Source organism: Zootoca vivipara, chromosome 6 (assembly GCF_965207765.1).
Source record: "Zootoca vivipara chromosome 6, rZooViv2.hap1.1, whole genome shotgun sequence".
Taxonomy (NCBI): domain Eukaryota; kingdom Metazoa; phylum Chordata; class Lepidosauria; order Squamata; family Lacertidae; genus Zootoca; species Zootoca vivipara.
Genome location: NC_142589.1, coordinates 31,041,128 through 31,063,240, shown reverse-complemented (window position 1 = coordinate 31,063,240; position 22,113 = coordinate 31,041,128). Strand labels below are relative to the sequence as shown.

The 22,113-nt window shown below is 40.6% G+C and overlaps 1 protein-coding gene across 1 annotated transcript in view; it reads right to left on the bottom strand.

Annotated features, from left to right (window-relative positions):
- The window catches only part of TOX3 (TOX high mobility group box family member 3), a 99,451-nt gene that overhangs the window by 4,696 nt on the left and 72,642 nt on the right, over nucleotides 1-22,113 (bottom strand). Inside the window, exons 3-5 of the mRNA XM_035120017.3 lie at nucleotides 18,359-18,616; nucleotides 3,285-3,554; nucleotides 1,131-1,358 (exon numbers count right to left, since the gene is read on the bottom strand). Of these exons, the coding sequence (XP_034975908.2) occupies nucleotides 1,131-1,358; nucleotides 3,285-3,554; nucleotides 18,359-18,616 (756 nt within the window). The remainder of the gene's footprint in view (nucleotides 1-1,130; nucleotides 1,359-3,284; nucleotides 3,555-18,358; nucleotides 18,617-22,113) is intronic.

Below are 22,113 nucleotides of genomic sequence, written 5' to 3'. Positions count from 1 at the left end.
GTTATGGTCTTGTAAAACAAAGAAAGTCAAAAGGGACAATGCCAACTCTGCAACAAAAAGGTTCACAAAAGTATGTGACTCCCATCCCTCCTCTCCTTTAAAACAATGAGCCAAAACTGCTACTGTGTACATTTTCAGCATTAAAATGGGAAGGCGTTGGAGCTGAGATTATTTTTTTAAAAAATCTCCTGAACTCATCCTCCTCCCTCCAAAGGTTACCTCTTCCACTTTTGTCTGCATTCACATCACCCATCAGTTACTTCTTTGACTCCATTTATTTGAAGCGGTTTCATAGGCAATTAGAAACGACTATGTGATGATGTCACAGAGCATAAATTAAGCCAACACAGAGTAAGGGAACAGGCCTTGCGCTGAATGGGTTTTGTTTGCTCCCAGTGATGTCATCACAATTACATTTCACAAGCAAGTTCACCTTGTTTTCATTGATGTTCTGAACTTGCTTGTGAAATGTTCTCTCTTGAGTTCCATTCAGCCCTCACTGAGATTTTAAGAACATGGACATATGAAGTTCCCTTAAACCAGACCACTGGTCCATCTAAGTTCAGTACTGTCTTCACTGACTTGCAGCAGGTCTCCAGGGTTTTAGACAGAGGTCCTAACTGGAGAGAGCCAGGATTTAACCTGGGACCATCCACATGCAAGGTTTGTGCTCTGCCTCTGAGCCTTGTCATTAAAGGGTTAAACCCATTACTAAACGCTCTTCCATGCATTAGGGAACAGTGAATGCCTCTTAAGATGGTCCTCGCATTTTTATGTAAGTGTACTTACATTCAAGGCAATATTTTGCAGTGCAATGCTCCACCATCCAATAAATCGGGAACTGTTTAGCCGGTCAAAAGTGTTTTTCATTGATTAATTGATCAATCAAGTCAATTAAAATATTGCAACCTTACTACTACCACTGCAATCAGAGAATGACAAGGGGCTGATATGAAGCCAGATCCTTAGCTGGGATGATAGGAAGCATAACTGCTCCGACCCGCGATGTTGCATTTCTAATTAATGAAGTCAAAAGGATCAGCCCACTAGTGTTTAATTAGGACTTTGGCATCTTTCAGTGCATCACCCCTTTCTCCCCCCCCCCAAACTCCAAAGGGTCCCTTGGTTACCTGCTTTTGCTCTTCTCCTAGGCTATCCCACATAGACGCTACAATTTTTGAAACCTCTCCAAAGGTAGCATTGGGGTTCTGCCCTTTAATTGCTGCTTGTGTATCCCTGAAGAACAGGGCATAAGCTGACACTGGCTTCTGTGGCTCATTGGGGTCTTTCTTTTTCTTCTTCTTTGGAGTCTTGGGCTTCTTGCCAGAATCTGGGGCAGCTCTCTTTTCTCCTGCAGCCTTGATAAAGAGCAACAAAACCAAAATCAGTGTCCAGCATGGGATATTAATTATAAAAATCAGCTATGCATACACAAAGCTATTTATGCTCTACTTGAAAAAGAAGTATGCCAAAAGACCACAACATAGGGGAAATAAAAGGAAGACCTTTGTGGTAGGCATTTTTTTAAAAACCAGTTCAAAATCATAAGACATAGAATATATTTCTGATCATGAGGGCTAGAAACTTACATTTCTAGTTTATTTTTAAAGTATCCATCAGAGGCATCACATTCACCATATCAGGTGCACGAAGGAGCTCATGCACAATTGGAAATGCAGAAACAGTCTTGTCTATGGACAGCATTATACAAAGTATTTGAGGCCATATTCTAAAGATTGTTTCTGACAATCATGACACAATGCAACACCAGCTCCCACTTAAACCATATACCAAGCTAGTAGCCCTCGAGCCACTCACTTAGAATGCTCTCAAAGAAGAACCATAGGTCACTGGTTTCCATTTTAAACAAGAGGTGTTTGTTTGTTTGTTTGTTTGTTTGTTGAAGCCTATCAAATGAGCTTCACATTTGTTCATAGCCCACCTACTGGTCCTGCCAAATGAGCCTATTTCCTCCACTAGCTCCTTCACCCTGTGTTGTCCCACAAGCAAGAGTAGCCAGCATTAGAGGTTTGCATAGTTCCATATGGAAGCCAATGACCTATCAGATGAGTTACAGAAATAAGATACTCAGTATGAAAGGAGGAGGAAACCACTCGTCATTCTTCTTTCAGCCTTTTTGTTAAGGCTGCTTACTATGGCTTTTGTTCCTTTTTCCGGGTCACAGAACAATTAATAGAGTCATTATTCAATCACGACTGAGCTCCAATGAGTCCCTCTGCAGCTGCCCTGCATAGCCTGTAGGCAGAGTTCTGGTGGAAATGGCATTTGATGGATCCATGCGATTAATTTCAGGCCTTCCACATGCTCAACTCCCATGGTCTTCATCAAGAATTCTGCATACATAACCTGCACAACCAATCTCTTTATTTAGCTTTCTATAACCTGCTCTCTATCCCTCAGGCTCAAGGCTAATAACTGCAAAGTAACAAAACAAATAAATGCAAAACTGTGCTATGTTAGACATAGATATTCCAGCCATCGGGCATCTGCTCTTTGTTTACATCCCAAAATAGGCTGTCATTGTTCAGAGATATTTCTCAGTTGGCTGTCTATCCTTTGCAAACCTATTTAATCTGATATGAAAAGGAATTTGAGAGCACACTCAAGGCTTTCCCAAAGAGGTAAATATATTTTTTATTGATTTTTTTATTGAAGAATGATTAGGTTTTTGGTTTTGTAAAATGAAAATTAATTTGCAAGCAGGTATGTCAGTCAGAATTGCTGCATCTAGAAAATGAGGAAGTTGCTATAAAGAACCTTATACCAGCAACTTTTGCTTTTATTTATTTCTCGCTTTTTTCTTCAAGGAGCTCCAGGTGCCATATACAATATACATGGTTTTCTCCCCTCCTCATTTAATCTGCACAAGAACCATGTGAGGCTGGTGAGGCTGAGAGGCAGTGGCTGGCCCAAGCTCACCCAGTGAGCTTCATGGCTGAGTGGGGATTTGAACCCTACTCTCCCAGTTCCTACAGTGAAGTCCCACACTCGAACCATTACACCACATTAACACACACCAAAAGCCACAGAATAGCAGCACGGCAGCATTATGATAAGCCACTAAATAAAGCTACTGGGTGATACTCAACTACGTTTTATTCAGAGCAGACTCACTGAAATGATTCAACTCTGAATAGAACTACTCTGAACTTAGCTGAATCCCACTCACTCCTTTTTGCCCTTACTGAACTCATCTTAAAAACAAAAACAAAGTTTGGTGGTGGGAGAGAGGGTATCTTTTTACAACACATGATAGAACTTACCCTATTTGAGTCCTCTGCATCTTCCTCATTTATAGAACTGGATGGAGAAGGCGTTGCCGATTTGCTCGCAGGAGGGGATGGGGAAGTGTGTGGCACATTGGTCCCGCCCAAGTTCAGCCCCAGTTGAGCACTGAGCTGGGATTGGTTAATAGTGGTCAGCTGGTTAGGTGACATAATTCCTGAACGAGCAGCATCGGTCATGTGGACAATGGATCTCATAATCAAAGAGTGGTCCTGGCGGTACTGAGGCACATCTGTATGACTATGATCCTAGAAAGAAAGAAAAAGGTGGGGAAATATCATATTAAGCTGCTAGAAATATCAAGTCAATTCCTGTGCATTACTCCAACTCAGCCTGTAACTCAGCCTAAGCATGTGCAACGAAATCACTAGGTGTTGTTTTCCTGTTTACTGCTCCACCCACTTCCCTCTCCACCACGTACTGTTTCTCATATTTCCAATCCTAGATTGCATGCCCCTCAGGGAAGGGATCTGTTCTAACTGCACTCTGTAAAACACCATTCACACTCATGGTGTTATATAAATTCAAAATAATAATCAGGATTGGCAGCAAGCGTAGGCATACTAAGGCATCTGCCAGGGGCCCACAGCCCAGCAGAGGGCCCACCAGCATGAGCCCCCTGGAGCTGCACTTGCTCTTCACAACTACCTCCCAAATTTATGTATTTATAAAAATTTCTATCCCGTCCTTCCTCCCCAACGAGCCCAGGGTAGCAAACTATTAGTGGGGAAATAATGAAAACCTCTTAAAAACAATTCCAATGCAGATGCAGACCAGGGAAGATCAGAACGCAAAAGGCTTGCTGAAGAGGAGGGCATTTAATAGGTGCCATAAAGATGCTGCCTGTCTAATATTCAAGAGGAGGGAATTCCAAAAGGAAAGTGTCACAACACTAAAAGGCTGATTCCTACATTATGGAGATGGACTTCCTGATAAGATGGTGTTTTCTGGAGGCCCTCACCTGCAGAGCAGAGTGATCAGTTGGGTATATAAAAGTTCAGGCAATCTTTCAGGCATCCCGTCCATCAAAACTAGCCCATGGAACTTCCTGTGTCCCAATGTTATAATGCAATAATTCTGATACATGATTACAGTAATCCTTGCTTGCCTTGAGCTCTATTTATATTCCAAGAATGTTTTGCTTCTTGTTTCCCAGTGTTCGATTCACGAACTAAATAAACAAATAAAGCTTGTAATACAAATGTATCTGAACCACACAGGAGTTGAAGTTGCCTAATTCCTTCTGGGTAACTTTTCCTGTGAATTCTTACTGCTGCTTATAATAAAGGAACTCTCACCTAGGATTATTATTGTTGCTATTGTTAAATTGTGTATACTGCCCTTCATCCGAAGACACCCAGGATGGTTCACAACAGAAAAATACAAAATGAGAATACAAGACATGTAATGAAACAAAGACAAGCCAATAACTCCCAGAAACACCTTTAAAAAGCCATAGACTGTTAATCAGCTGAACACCTGGTTGAAGAGAAATGTTTTTGCCTGGCACCTAAAGATGCATAATGAAGGAGCCAGGTGAGCCTCCCTGGGAGAGCATTCCACAAATAGGAAGCCACTGCAGAAAAGGGCCGTTCTCATGTTGCCACCCTCCAATGATTATTGTAGGGTTTGGATTAGTTCATATGGGGAAAGGTGGTACTTGAGGTATTGCAGTCCCCAGCTATTTGGGGGTTCAATAGGTCAAATCCAGCACCCTGACTTTGACTCAGAAACTAATTGGAAGTCAGTGCAGTTGGGCCCAGGATTGGTGTAATATGATCAAACCATCTTGCCCCAATGCCAAAACTGGACCTAAACCCTGATTGAAATGGATCTAGAAAATCAGTTTCCTCAAAGAGCATCTGGTTTTGGTCTGTGACCATCCACTCAAGAACCTTTCCCAGGAAGGGGAGACTGGCTGGTCTCAGGTTTTCTGAATCCAGGGAGGGTTTCTTGAGGAGCATGCTTCAAGCAGGCAGATACCACCCCTTCTCACAAGGAGGCATTAATCACCTCCCTGGCCCAGCCAGCTGTCCCCTCCCTGCTAGTTTTTGCCAGCCAAGAGGTGCAAGGGTCCAGTCACTCTGACTGATCCAAGCACCTTGTCCACATCCTTGAGCCTTACTAACTGAAATTCATCCAACACAACAGGACCAGACAATGCTCCGGACACCCCTTGAGATTCATCTGCTGTAATAGCAGATTATATTGGGAGGGGTATCTGGAAGTCATTCAGAATCTTTTTAAGGATATCACTTTCCACAAATTAAATCACCCCACCCAAATCCCACAATGCCACCAGTGCCAGTTCTGCACAGTGTCTTACTGCCTTAAGGAAGCGTTTTTTAATGTTAGAAAATAAAAAGACTTGAAGAGAATAATAATTTACCGGGGGGGGGGGGTAGGGTGTCATGGCATACAGAGCTATTTCCTGGTGGTTTCTCACCTATAAAAAGCTTCTCTTTTCTCTGCCACAAAAAGAGGTTTCCTTTAGTCCTTATTCAAATAAATCATAATATAAAGACATGGTTTAACAAATGCTTTACTCTAAATCTTGTCATTTTGGTTCAGTCTGAGGCTTTTATTGAAGCTAAGTTCTGCTGACTTAAACAGGCCCAGAAACCAATTTCATAGGCAAGTCTATGAATCCTTAACCATTTCATCTAAGATGAAATGCATGGTACTGCTTTTACCTCCTGTTCATACTTCCCTTCTCTACTTTTTTCTTGCAGTGGGAAGCTTAAGAATGTCCTGAATTCATTACGTTAGAGGTGGGGGGCTTGTGGCCCTCCAGATGTTGTTAGACTCTAAATCCCATCATCTTTAACCACTGGCTCTGCTGGCTGAGACTAATGTAGGTTCCCCATCACTGCATTACACCAAACTTCAGTGCTTGTACACCTGCAGCAATGCATTTGCCCATGGCAACGTGCAAACAAAACCCCAGTACCCTAATAAATAATTACAATAGAGAAAAGTTACAGAGGGCTGCAAAAAGGAGGTTTTTACAGAGGTGGAAATATGAGAACACATAATACAGTATATTAAATCAGTATTTTGATATAATAATATTTGATATAAAATCTGAACATGATTAACATAATTAGCATAATGCTAGCCCATTCACACATATACAGATAAGGCTTTAACTTACACATTGTTATTCCAAAATTTAATGAACAAACTGTTTTTCATTAAATCTATTCATTTTCTTGAATAAGGTCTAGAAAAATAAATCAATTTAATTACAGTGCCATATCCCTTTTTTTCTTTTCAGCTACTTTGCAGTGCACATCCTGACAGCAACAAATAAGTTAAGTGATAGTTTTAGATCACTGTTTCTACCTCTCTTTTCAGATATTCAAAAGTCATTTTGTTTAGGTCAAGTGGGGTATTGTATTATGGCACTTCATTGATTTTATCTAAACCTATCATATGTTAAAGTTGTATTTAAGTATTTATTAAATTTGTTGCATTTGCTCCCCAAAGCATTCAGGTGAGTTTGCCACCCTAAGAAAACAAAAACAAAAAATCCTCTCAACATTCCTGTGAGGCAAAATTGGCATGAGGCCACACTGAGGGAGGAACTAGAAGTTTCCATAAATCATGTCCTCCCTCAAAGAGGGCACGTGTTGCGGTGCGACCTGGCAACCGAACCGTGTGTTGTGGGTGGGTACGATTGGATAGCCACAACACCCTATTGGTAGGTCCCTTGATGCTGGGTTGAATCAGACCAATGGGACACTAGCTAAACGGATCAAGGGACCTATGCACGTGACTCAGAGCTTCCTCTTTTGGTAAGTGCATCGGAACACCCACTCACCTCTCCCTACTTTTAGGGCTTGCGCGCTTGACCTCGTTATGCCGTCGTCTGTCGTTGGGACAGGGGCACAGCACAGCAGGGATTTCCCCCACTTGGCTGACTGGCTGGTGCCAGTTGTGTTTTGCCTGCCAAGTAGCAAATCGTCACAACTTGTAAGGTTGCGGATAGGCTCTGGTTCAGGTGATAGGGATGGGGGAACGCTCTCGCCACCCCATGTGAAGGGTATTCCATTAAAGGAATCCAGGGACTCAATGGTTTGGTCAACCCTGAGAGGGGTTATGCCCATGCCTGAGTCCAGGGAGACATCTGGGTGGTGGACATGGCATGTCCCTGGCTTTCTGCCATTCCAGGTGTTCACCCTAGGCTGACCTATGATGGTGCCCTGGGTCAGCGCTACCTGCAGCGGTGCAGGGAGCTAGTCGAACCAGAGCCTATGCAACCACTCACCTTCTGTAATCAATAAAGTTGTGGCCTAAATTCTGCCAAAAACCAAACCAAAATTTGAGTCTTTCCTGAATTTAATTATAGGGTGAGGTTTAAAGGTCTAAACAAGCAAAGGCGCCTTCTCATCCTCTTGCAAACCAAGAGAACAAAATGCATAGGATCACAGGACACAGCTTTATACCAAGCCAGACCAACTTGGGTCCCTTCTAACTCAGGAGCTGAATCTCCAAACATTCAGCAGATGTGCTACCACTGAGCTACAGCTCTTCACCATGCATGATTCCATACACCTCTAACATGTCTCCTCACCTCACTCGCTTCATACCAACCAACTTTTTCTAGTTATGTGACCTGCACTGTGCTCTTGCTCCCCCAAAAGTGGGAGGGGGTTGCGCGGCCTGTTTGGGGGCACTACATGAGATCATGGTCCCCCTAAAAGCATTTTTTTCGGGGAGAGAGCACAGCAGCCAAAATAGCTGCCACAATCTCATGAGAAAAAATGGAATGTCCCATTTTTTATGGGGCACTTGGCAAGTAAGTCACTATCCTTTGGTAAACTAAAAAGCCCAAGTCTTTCCACACACTCCCCTATTTTTTACTTATTAATGGGCTTGGGCTTGGATCTCATGCCTTATTGAACTACACTGCGCCAGCCTTTAGGTGGCAACATAGCAAGTTGTGATTTTACAGCAGATCTAACCCTGCACATTTGGATACAAGCAACCTGGTGTAAATATCTAACATGACACCAAGAAAAGTAATATAAAATATTTACAAATCATTTATTTGTCTTGTTAAATGTGCAGAGATTTAGGCTCCTGAAAAAGCCTGAAGCCACTGGAAGATTGGTTGTTAACTGCCTAAAACCTATAGGTCTGGAAGTATGGGGGCTCATGGGACCCCGTTGCCATAAGTAATTGGAGAATTATGATTCAGGGCTATCATGAAACAATTCTCCATGTTGACACTGAAAAGGCTCCTGAAGCCATTGACTGATTTTGAAACTGGAGAGGTGGAAAAGGACAGGGTGGCAGACTGCCCAGGATCCTGAATATATGAAACTGTCTTATAATGAATCATGATGATTAATTCATCTGTATAGTAGTGTGTGTAGCAATGACTTTCCCCAGTAGCAGATCTCCAGGATTTCAAGCAGATATTTTTTCCCCAGGTGTACCACCTGATATCCTTTTAAGTAGAGATGTATGCATGCAGAGTGTGTCTCTGCCACACAACCACAGATACTGACATTGCACCCAGATTTTTTTTAAAGAAACATCAGCTCACTTTGTGCCAGAATCTAGTGCACAAACAGTTTGATGCTAGCTAAAATGTATCTACAATTTTGCTTTAGAAACCCACTTTAAACTTTGTCTTCTTACAATCCTGCAAGCATTGATATACATGGAACCCTAAGAACATAAGAAAATCCTGCTCAATCAGGCCAATGGCCCATCTAGTCTGGCATTCTGTTTTTACAGTGCCCAATCATATGCTTGAATGGGAAATCTAAAGGCAGGACAATCCCCTATGTTTAGACTAAAAAACCATGGCTGCAGAAATTATTTGGGACCAGAATAAAATGCAGTTTCTTTGAAACCTGACTTTTTGAACCAGTGTGGGTTGTCTTTAAACAAACTGTTTTGGGGGCCTGGATTAGCAGATTTCTGAGGGGTTTTTTTTACTCTAAAACAGCTGGCAAAATCAAATCAATCAATTTAAAAGTATTGCTTAAGATGATAGGTAAATCACAGTATAAAATAAAAAAACAAGAGAGGCCTATATACTACAACAAATGTGGCAAGAAATGAAACATTAAGAATTAAGCATAAATCAATAAAATGCACCTTAATTAAAACTTGGTAATTGATCTTTCAAATGGAGTAAATCACCAAGTTCAGCACAGACCATTATTTACCTAGATTTACATTCCTTTCATACCATTTTCTAATTTTATTTTGGCCACGAAACATGCATAAGTACCGGTAAAACAGATACAATTGACAGAACCAAATTTCCCCAGTAGTATATTTTATATTTGCCTTCTAAAATTTGGTTTGTGCCTTGACTGCTTCAATTAAAAAAAGATGGCTACTTAGTTTTGTCATATACTTGTTAAAAAGCAAGAATTCTATGTTCTGGCAAAATCTAATAATAGAACACTGCTCTGTTCAATTGGACTATCACCAAAAGCAACAACAACCCCCAAATAAAAGGGAAAAAAACCATTGCCATAAAGACACATGTGAATCGATAGCCAAGAAAAGAAATGCCTCTCTAGGCACAATACATGCATCTCAGTGTTCTGAGAACGTTTCAACTCTCATGTGGTTCTGCAGAAGGAAACCAGCAATTGCTTTCCCTTGACCCTTTCAAGTGCACCTCTGAGTGGGGCAAACCAATATTTGGCCCTGAATAAAATTGCCTACAAGGTTCTGACCTCTCCAAATGTCAGAAAGATATTTTGGGAATGGGCTCACTGTGTGCGCAAATCTATGGGTCAATGCTTCCCCGCCCCCCCTTTTTTCATGTTCTACAATACTGAAGATTCGAATTACTGCATAATACACAGGTGACAGAAATGAGAGTAACCTAAAGGAACAGGAACTGTTGGAAAGGCTTCCTGATTTCACAATGCTTATTCCACAGCTTTCATTTTTTTTGCTAACCTTTTACCTGGTTAAACTTCCACTTGCCGTTCTGCAAGAAGAACAGCACCCTGCTGCCAGTGACAACTAACTTAGAAGCACAGGGAGGTTCGCCTGGTGCCATTTTTGTAGTCTTTTTGGTGCCAGGTGAAGGCTTTGTTATTCACTCGCCTTTTAACGTGGGGCATCTGATCTTTAAATCTGTTTTTAATGGGGGCGAGGGGTGTACAGAAAGTTCTGTTTTGCCACCTTTATATAGGTCTCCCACTTTTAAATAGGTTTGTGCTTCAGTTTTTATTTCAGTTGGGTTTATTTACTTATTGCAAACTGCTCAGAGAACTTTTACATTATGGGGCAGCACAGAAGTGCCATAAATCAAATCAAATGAATAACAGGCTGCTATTTTTATTATTAAGAACCAGAGCAATTGAGCAAGGACAGTATGCACACTGTCCAGAAAATCCCTGCAGCAAGGCCAACTGAAAGCATCCTGGCAGACACGCTTCTTTTGTATCCACCGGTGCACTCAAGAGAGGCAAGTCTAATTATCCTATCAATGTGATGGCATCCAGAGTTAACTCTGATAGGACACCACCCTTATCTTCAGTCTAGAGATATGCCAAATATCAATTTTGCTCTGATGGTTACCAAAGACTGGTGGTTACCAAATATATGGTATGCAAAAGAGAGAGAAAATATGTAGGTGTTGCTACTATAGATATATGGTTTTATGGTGTATTGTTGAATTCATCTGTCAAAAATGGTGTCAGAGATGTATATTCCTTTTGTGGCTTGTTGTATGTCTAATAAAAGTATTCCTGGACAACCAGCTTGATAAGTTCCACAAAAGTATGTGGCTCACTGTTCTCAGAAGAACTGTGCACATGGCATTTTCTTAAGCTTTTCCTCAGATCATTCTAATCCAGTGACTAAAAACCACATCTCATTTTTGTTTGTTGGCTGTGGGTAAGGGTGGGAAAGAAAAGTGTGACAGTTGACAGTGGCACCAGGTGAGAATTGAGTATTTTGTTAGGAGAACAAAAATAATCACCAATAGATTTCATATGTGCAATGTTTAAAAAACTTTTGTTGTAAAAAAAAATGATACTGACTTTTTTAAAAAAAAATGCATTATTTATGTTATCACATTTTTATTATGACTTTCCCTGAAGTACCTCAGGACAATGCGCATAGCTCTCACCCATTTCATTCTCATAACCATTCTCCATAATCTATTGAACTTCATAGCTAAGTGAGGATTTTAATCAGAATCTCTCTGTTCACCTGTGATTCCCAGCAACTGGTATTCAGAGATGTACTACCTCCAACAAAGGAAGTTGAACTCAGCCTTCATGGTCAGTAGATGTTGATAGTCTTTTCCTTCATCTAGGTTGGAGGCCATCACCACTGCCTCCTTTGGAAGTGAGTTCCATAGTTTTAAGTATGTACCATGTGAGAAAGTACTCTTATTTTATCTGCCCTAAACCTTCCATCATACAGCTTCACTGTATGTTCATGAGAAAGGGAGAACTTATCTCTACCCACTTTCTCCATGCCATGCATTAGTTTTAAAAACAAAAATAAAAAAAATCCTTCCAGTAGAACCTTAGAGACCAACTAAGTTTGTCATAGGTATGAGCTTTCGTGTGAATGCACACTTCTTCAGATACCTTCTTTCTATACTTTTGTGTGTGCATGCACACGAAAGCTCATACCTATGACAAACTTAGTTGGTCTCTAAGGTCCGTATAGTTAAAGCTATGGTTTTCCCAGTAGTGATGTATGGAAGTGAGAGCTGGACCATAAAGAAGGCTGATCGCCGAAGAATTGATGCTTTTGAATGATGGTGCTGGAGGAGACTCTTGAGAGTCCCATGGACTGCAAGAAGATCAAACCTATCCATTCTGAAGGAAATCAGCCAGGAGTGCTCACTGGAAGGACAGATCCTGAAGCTGAGGCTCCAGTACTTTGGCCACCTCATGAGAAGAGAAGACTCCCTGGAAAAGACCCTGATGTTGGGAAAGATTGAGGGCACTAGGAGAAGGGGACGACAGAGGACGAGATGGTTGGACAGTGTTCTCGAAGCTACGAACATAAGTTTGACCAAACTGCGGGAGGCAGTGGAAGACAGGAGTGCCTGGCGTGCTATGGTCCATGGGGTCATGAAGAGTCGGACACGACTAAACGACAACAACAACAAAGGTGCTACTGGAAGGATTATTTTTAATTTTTGTTTTGACTACATCAGACCAACACGGCTACCTACCTGTAATTAGTTTTTAAAACATCTATTGTGTCACTTCTTTCTCTAAACAACAAAACTAAACTGATTGGTGTCTGATGATAAAATGCCACACTGAGTTGTTAAGTGCCTCCTCAGGTGAGAAACCGCCATCCTTATAAATGAACAAATGATTGAATTCAGTAATTAGTTGGGTCCCCCCCCTTAATGATGACAATAAACATGTTCTTAACAACAAGAAAGGCTTCTTTTAATAAAGAGTTCCAGACACTAAACACATTAATGAACCATGAAATAACTGTTTTATTTGTAATATAGTAAACAATACTGCTGTAACTCTGTTGTAATCACAGCCCCTCGCTTTTCCCCTATTCATATCAAGATCGTAATGTGGATATTAAAAATAAACTGTGGGAGTTTCCTTGTAAATAAAATTAGAATGAATAAAAATGCACATTTTATGAAGGAAAATAACATGAAACCATGCCTATCTGCCAGATTTGACATAACATATTGGTAATTTTCAATTCATTGCTTTACTGAAAGGCTAAATCAAGAATCTAGATTATAAATGTCTACATTTAAATTGCCTTTCAAATAAAATTAAAAATATTTCCTTCATATGATCATATCTATGTGAAATAATAAAGGTTTTTTACAGCAGCGTAATCCTATGCATTCCTACTCAGTGGCAACTCCTACTGGATTTAATGGGACTTACTCCAAGGTAAGAGTGTACAGTGATATGGAGTGTAAATATTCCAATACTGTGGTACCTCGAGTTACAAACGCCTCAGGTTACAAAGACTTCAGGTTACAAACTCCGCTAACCTGGAAGAGTTACCTTGAGTTGAGAACTTTGCCCCAGAATGAGAATGGAAATCGTGTGCCGGCGGCGCAGCGGCAACAGGAGGCCCCATTAGTGAAAGTACGCCTCTAGTTAAGAACAGTTTCAGGTTAAGAACGGACCTCCGGAAAGAATTAAGTTCGTAACTAGAGGTACCACTGTACGTCATTTCATCATGTAATAGATTCCATTTCATAAGTTCATTAGTCATATTTGACAAGTTTTGCAGTTTCAAAGTTTTATGTTTGTTGGCTGAATACAAATAAAAATTGCATACAAAATTCAATGCGTCTCTAGAGCATCAAAAATTTCCCAATGCAAACTGAAAATTTCCCAGTGCAAACTGCCATTTGCTAATTAGCCTAATTTGCATGAGAACGTTTGCAGAAAATGTTCCAAATGTTGTTATTCTTTCCTGAAAAACCCACATCATTGCATGTATATAAGATTTCAGTTGCTGAAATCCTATCCACATCTGCATGAGAATAAGCCTCATTGAACTCAGTGGGACTGATGCCTGGGCATGGACTGCATTGTAAGTGACTGCTGCTAGCAATCCTTTAATCTTATATACTATTTATGTTAGCAATTTTTGTCCCATGGCACTGTGGTAAATATGTCAACCAGGATCCAGAAAATCAAAAAACAATGAGCTCCAGGGAGCATCAGATTTGTTTTCTTCAGTCGCTCAATGCACATGGCCAAGAATAGAGTAAACCCATTGGAATGAATGGTCTTATTAGTCATGCCCATTAATTTCAGTGGAAATGCATTAGATGCAACCCATCATTAGGAATTTTATTTAAGAATCTTTATGCATTCAGCATTGATTCTAGGGAGGTTTGCATGTTAAAACAATGCAAATTAGTAAGCTGTACCATTAAGGATGGAAACTGCAGAGTTCCCAAATTTGTTTAAGGTACCAAAGAGTCTGGGTGAATTTAGAACAAAATCAAAACATTTACTGGGAACTTTCACTGAAGGGTGAACAACAAACAACAACAACAACAAAGACAGACAGACAGAAATGTAGGCACTAGGTAAGCTTTTGTGGGGGTAGAAGGTCAACATTGTGCCACAGGTGAAAAAGTCCTCTAGTGGGTCACCATCCATCTCATCTCTGATCAAGGAGAACATCAATAGATGACAGCAGATGTCCTAGCAGGTTCTTTGTGATAGGATGTAAGAGAGAGTTGTTCAAAGTAGTGGGAGCAGGAACTAAAAATTCCCAGTGCACAATTACAGTCATGTGTTCAAGAATAAAAAAAAGGTGTGGGTGGAATCAAATCTAATCTAAACATTTTGAACACAAAGTGAAGTTCTGCTATACATTTTTGTGGCAGAATAATGATTATCACATTTTCATATAGGAACTTCTTTACACAGAGATATACCCCCCAAAAATGATGCACTTACAGTTAACTCTATTTTTGTAGAGTTAACCAGAGGAATTTTTTTAAGGCGGTGAAAAATAAATGCAGGCTGAAAAGAGACAATTATTTTACCGCCTGTTTCTTAGATATCAGAAAGGGAATTTCGAAATTCATCAAAGCTAACCTTCTGTTATGTACAACAGGCTAAGCTGAAAAGAATGTTAACAAGTTCAATTTTCATTCAATCAGCACCACTGCTCTCTGAAATGTTTCATTGCAGGAAAGAAATAAAAAATAATCTATATGGTAATTATTAGGATGAATCCCCCAGTAACTTTCAGCAACATGAAAGGTCAGTTCTATTCAAGATATTTTATCAGTCCCTTGCACATACTCCTGTCCTGTCATTTTAAATCTGAACAGCATTTTATTTTCCCATTTACAGCTACCTGCAGAATTAAGTACTTAAGCCAAATAAGGAAGAAAAAAAAGAAGGAGAAAATGTTGAATGCTGGCAAAGGCTATAATAGCATGGAGATAAATCGTTCAGCTGCTCTCTCTCAAGCCTCTAGGGCTACAGATTTTTCTTCTCCTGATGCACTGTGGGTATTCAAAACTTGTTCAACATGATTTCATTTCATTTCAGGCAGTGCCTGAGAAAACTAAATTACAGAATCAATCATACAGAAGGTCAGAGTGAGACTTCATTACAAGTATTGCATGCTTGCATGAATATCTTTCATTTATGACTGACCCAATATGTCACAATAGCTGTCTAGTAAAAATAATCCACTTTCTGAAATTGATGTACTACTGATGTCAGTGCTACTCAGCAGGCTGGGTAGATTATAGAGAGATGTTTAAAGGGGAGAGGGGGGAAAAGAGAAAAGAATAAAAAGGAACCCTATAGAGCACAGGCAACAGCGCTATGGAATTGCCACCCTTTGTAGATTAAAATAATTTCTCAGGTGATCATCTAAACAGTCAACTGTGCTTTAGTCTGTAATGACTTTTGATAGCATATAGCAATTGATTTCCATCTATTTATGTGTAGGTCTATATATTCTCCCACATCTTGTTAAGTCCCAGGTGTTTTTCTGAACTCAAGCTAGAACTCGTTCATTCCCTGCCAGTAATTCATTTATGAAAGTTGATTTTGTTGGTATTAGCATATTATTAAAATGCAAATGCTAATCACAGTGCATTTCTTTTATCTTTCATTTTCTGTTGTGCTTCCTCATTTGGGGGGAGGGGGAGCGGGGGAAATCCCAATGTAATAGCATACATTTAAACTAAGATAAATGTCCCTTTGTATCCTGTCAATAATAATGAAGCTAATCAGCAACATGACAAATTGTCACTTTTTCTATAAACAAAAGCCATAACAGGCTGGGTAGGAAATACATCAGGAGGTCTTTTTTGCTTTACTGGTAGGAAGAATTGTTAATCCATCAATACATTCATTTTTAATAACCGCTGGGCTACATATACTTTGGTAATAAAACAGCTTGCTTGCACTTAAAATGGATTGCTGGATATAGCAATCCTAAGTCAGAAATGGAATGGAAAGTATTATTTTATTATTCCAGCAGTCTTCCTGCAGCAAATCTAAGAGAAGACTGCGAAAGTACTGTTATGTAGCTGGCCAACTCCGCACCCTGAGGGAAACATCGGAGAACCTTGACATAACCTATTTCTACCCATGCCTCTGGCGATTTTGCATTCAAGTTTATAGGTGAACATGTCAGGTACTGCTCAGAACAAAGCCAGAGACACACTGTATTAATCATAGCTCTGCCCAAGTACATTTCATTTCTTCTGTTTGTGCTTGAAAATTTCATGACATTTTCTTCAAGGTGAAATTCTACTGGACATTTCAACAGGGTCAATCTATAAATCCAATTAAAATAGCTATCATTTGCAGTGAAGCTGTCTAACACAGTAATGTTTCCAAAAGTGGCTGGGATTTCATTTGGCATCTTAAAAAGGGGGGGGGAGGGCTATGCTATTCTAATGGTTTCAGTTTGGAAAAAGTATTACTTGCCTCTATAGACATCTAGGTCTTGTCTATCATTACCGATTAGCAACTTCTCAACAATGCAGTTAAGATTTGACAAGCTGAATGCTGCTTCATGCAGGCATTGTTCAAGAGTGTAGATGAATATCATAATTATTTTATGGCTCCATATTTAGTTCTTTTAGATACAGTAAGCCCAATTGACCATGAAATGAAATTTCATAGTTAAAATGCCTCTTTTACGTTTTTTTTATTGTGGTAATAAAAAAAAAGTTATGGCTCTAAAGAAAGGTAATTCACGAAATATACAATCTAAAGATGGATTCTATTATTAATAAATATTTATCAGTTTAATAAAGTGCACATATTCAATAAATGATGAGAGACATTTACCACCACATCTATGGAATTTAGATTAGATGTTCAGAATGGAGCAGACTGAAAGAGGGAACAGAATGAAATGGGGGAGAATTTAGAAGGGCTTTTCAAGTCACCACCCACCCACCACAACACCTCAAGCTTTTGCTGCCTCAAAATATGTAGGACTACATTCAATGCTAGTCCTACTCAGAGTAGACCCATTGAAGTTAATGGTCAAAAGTAACTTAGGCCCAATAATTACTGAGTAAAACTGACACAGCCCTTAAGCTTCACATAGCTCTTTACATTTACGGTATGTATGTATGTATGTATGTATGGTATTTCTATTACAGTTGTTACTAGGGACACAATAAGTATTTAGCACGGAGTGTTTACAAAGCCTTCCGCTCCATAGAAAAAAGCTATGAGGATAAGAAATTAACTATCAGGGTGTACCTTACAGTAATGCTATTACACCTATTAAGATGTGAAGCAGGTGTAATCTCTGCAAATGAAGATTACATCATAAAACTAAATATACACATTACTGTGCCTTGCAAATGGGTTGAACACAAATTCAGCTGCATTGCTAAAACAGTCCTGGTTTGCACATTACACTAAGTAAAGCTAAACCGTGGCTTACTATGAATGTGCAGGCTCCCAGAGAGGAGACTGTGGCCACCAATCCCCTCCCCAATTCCTCCTGTTGCTGCACTACTCAGGACTAAACTATTGTTTGGCTTCATGTGTCATCTGAATTTGGGCTCACTGTTTTCCTTGCTCCAGATTCATGCTCTGCCACCAGCTCATGACCCTGAATCTGCAGTCTGCAACTTTCTCCTTTCCTCTACCGCCAGGAGCTTTCCGAGCAATAAAATGAGTCGGAGATGGGGAACTTGTGACCCTCCAGATGTTGTTGAACTCCCAACCCCCAATATCCCTGACCACTGGCCCTGCTGGCTGGAATAGGTGAGGGCTGGAGTCCAACAAGATCTGAAGGGCCAAAGGATCTCACCATCCCTGAAATAAACAAATGCACATTATGGCGCCCACTGAATAATTTATGGAAATATCCTGCCACAAGACACTAGTGATATCGACTGTGCGTCACTACAACAAAAGACAACAAATAAGGATGCAGTATTGAGTGCAAGGAGTACTGTCTTTTAGCAGCTGGATGTTGTTTTCATGTGCTTGCCAGATAAGTTACTGTTCGGCTCAGTACACAACACTGCAATACTATGCAGCAGTAAGAGAAGTTATGCAGTCAAATGGAAAGGAAAGGAAAAAATCCGTACCATATGTAACCCATTGCTTTGGATGATACCATCTTGTTCCACAAGATTTCGAGATATTGTAATGGAAGGAAGATCCAAGCTCTGCGGTGGAAACTGTGGCGTGAACTCATTCCCTTGTGCAGCCAACTGATCACTTAGACCTTGAAATGGCAACAGTATATCTGCCATCCCTAAGTTGGTGGGATCCAGTTCAGGTGGTGGAGTAATTGGTGGGATCTCAAACTCTTCATCTCCAAGACTTGGAGTGTGGAATGTTTGCTAAACGAAGAAAAAGAAGAAAGAACAGCAACTTCACTGCAATGAAACACTGCTAAATAAATGACTGCAGCGTGTGTAATAAAAGGAAGTTGTTTACACCCTGTAAGATTTAGCTCATGAGCAAACATTTTTATTTTACTTTATTTTGTAAATCACAAGTGTAGCAATATTCACATATGCCCAGCTTTTATTGATCCTTCAGATTAAAGATTTAAGTCTCATTATCATATGGCTTTAATGGTGTATCAGTATTAACTGTTTTTTAATGCACCCTTAATTAGCAACATCTGTCTTTGTTGTTGGTGTGAGCATCAGCTACATTGGGTTGTGGTTTTGGGGTTGCTTATTTTTTGGCTGTATAACAAATTGCCAGTTTATTGATATGTTAGTAAAACAGCACAAACAGCCTAACCATTATTCTGATACATCAAATAAAACGCTGGCAACTTTGGTAGTACACACACAACATTAATCTGGTAGTGAATACTTCAAAATTCTTTTATAACCCATAAATGTGAAATATTAGAATCCTGCTTTTAAGCTCCCTCCATAAGAGGAATAGGAGTATGACAGAGCCTTTGATATGAAGGTGGTTGTGAGAGACTTGGACTTTTGGGGGAAATGGCTTATAAATGGAGGAATGTTGGTTTGAATCAGAGCAAAGACTTGGGGGGGGGGGTTAGGTTTCTTCTGAAAAACTTTATGAAACTTTTATTTCTAATTTTCTTCAAGGTATCTACACATACTTTTAACCCCTTTAGGGAAAAAAATCAAGGTCATTTGATTCTAAAATGCTGCTTGTATCTGGCACAGAAATGCACACTTTTTGCTATCGCTTCCCTGGGAAACAATGACTAAATTATTCTGGGATACAGCCCTTTCTAGATTAAAAGTGAGGGCATGTTTACATTCAAAAGTGTGTCTATTCATGGGTGCTTATAATACCTTCACCCCTTTAATGGAGAAGGGTAGCAGGATCATGCCCACTAGGCATGTCTCCCTCTACATCAATACACGGCTATGCCCCTGGTGGCATGTAGCTGTATAAGGGTCTTCCACTTTAATGAGACCCCTGGCCAATCAAGCTGTCTGTGTGCAGTCGTAGCAGTCCTGTGCATGTGTGCAGACCCATTCACCCTAATGCCAAATGTGCAGTGACATGGGGTGCGTAAGCATGGAGGCACTCGCTAGTGGGTGCAATTTTGTTACTCCATCACACATTCATTGAGCATGTGTGGATCTTCTGAACATGCCTTGTATTTCCATCATATTCCTGACTTTCTCCCTAATGCATCCTCCTTGCAACTGTTCTCTCCACCTTCCAGCTTCTTACATTCCCTTTGCCCAGTTAGCTGGGGTTTGTGAACAGACCTGCGCTCTCTGAGAAATTGTAATGGTTCTGGATGTGTGCTTGTTTCAGAGGCTGAAGACTAAATTCACTTGTGTGTCTGTCTGAAATTCTAAGGGTTTGCTTGTGTGTGTGTGTGTGGAGGGGGGTACTTTTAAATATATTTTGGCTTAAGGGCAGTGGCGGAGCTTCATGCTCCAGCACTGGGGGGCAGAGAGCAGGTGGGGATGGGGCTGGCATGCATCCCGGGGGCAGGGCACATTGCCCTGAGGGGCGTGGCATGCGTCCTGGGGGCGCGGCGCACCACGATGGCACCCTGCCGGGATTGCACTGCCGGGGGTGGTGCGCTCTCCCCGCATTCTCCTTCCTCCACCAGTGCTTAAGGGTTTTCATTTTACTTCAAATAAAATTTAAAAGATCCTTGGCACCATGTCAGACACTGGCTTGGGTGCTCCTGGGACCATCAACCACCTTGTATTTATATGTAACTTGAACCCGGATAACCTGGGAATTTCACTGCCACCATCCCAATGTTTGTGGGGGACAATCTGTGGTGAGCTGATGTATACTGGGAAGCTCTTACTTCCTCACTTGGGGTGAATTCACTGCAGAGAGACCAGGAAACCAATGGTACATGTGCCTCTCTCGCTCAAAGAGACAGTCAGTGATAGAAATGTCCAAAATGGTGGCTTAGTTTTTTAAGATACCCTGTTCACCTCCAAATGTTGCTGGACTAGAACTCCCAGCACCTCTAGCCATGTGCCACGTTGTTTGGGTCTGATGGGAAATAAAGTCCAACAACAACCCACAGTTTCCCCACTCTTGTTTTAACCCCTTTGGTGGCACAATAGCCTGGGAATTGCTAATCTGGTCACATGTTCATGAGCAATTACCAGCTGCTCGGGATCAACAGCAGGAGAAAGGTATCGCCTTCATGCTTGTACATTTGTCAGAAATATCTGGTTGGCCACTGGGAGATGCAGAACACCAGAGTATATGGCTCTCATCTATAAGGGTTCTTCTCATGATATTCTTAAGACATAATTAACCTATGGAACAATAACCTCAATCTAAAGACCACTTGATCATCTCCATGTGTTCTGTGGGTTTTCAGTACATGCCATGGCTACTGAGGCAGTCTGCAAGGTGCAGCTGCTGTATGGCAACAGAGAGGGGAGAGGAATTCCTACTATTCCAGTGCTGGGAGGCATGCCACAGTCAAAGCTACAGAAGTGCATGGTTGCTGAGTGGATAGTTGCCTCTAGTGGCATCAGCAGCCTGTGATCATGCCAATGCAACTGTCAAGTGGAACTATGTGATTTCACAGAGTGGCCTGTGACACTGCTCACTCCACTACTGCAGAAAGGTAAAGCTGGGAATTCTGTCCCCACAGCCATAGTGGCCACTCCTGGCTTGGGGGAAGAGTAATAGCTTTGTAAATAGAAGGTCTCAGGTTCAATCCCTGGCATCTTCTGCTAGGGCTTGGAAAAACCCCTCCCTGTCTGAAACCCTAGCAGTACTTAATAATATGAGCTAATGGTCTGATTCCTTCATGCAGTTGGTATAATCCTGTGTTCCTGTGCCTATGAACCACCTTGCCAGCTTCCACTGCTTCTGCCCACTGTCCTATCTCATAAACACTAACAAGCTACTGGGGAAATAAGCAGAAGACTCCAAACTTCAAAAAAGTAATTTGTATGGCAGACAGTGTGTTGCTTTCAAGCACACAGGGGTGGGTGGATCTGTCAATTTAAGGTTTTCTCCATTTCTCATTTTTCCAATCTTACATTCAGTTCTCCACATTTCCATATCCAGTTTGTATTTAAAAAAGTTATCATGAACATCCATCAGCATTTTAAGTGCACATTTCTTCCAACATACAGATTTTTTTCAAAGCCATTTCCCCTAATATAATGCATTTTTGTGTGTTATTTTCATATTCTCAGCCCTGTACAGTGAGGTTTTTAATGTTTGAGGTTTTTTGTGTGTTTTAATACTTTGTTGGAAGCTACCCAGAGTGGCTGGGGTAACCCAGTCAGATGAGTGGCATATTATTATTATTATTATTATTATTATTATTATTATTATTATTATATTATTATTATTATTATTATTATTATTACTACTACTACTACTACTACTACTATAT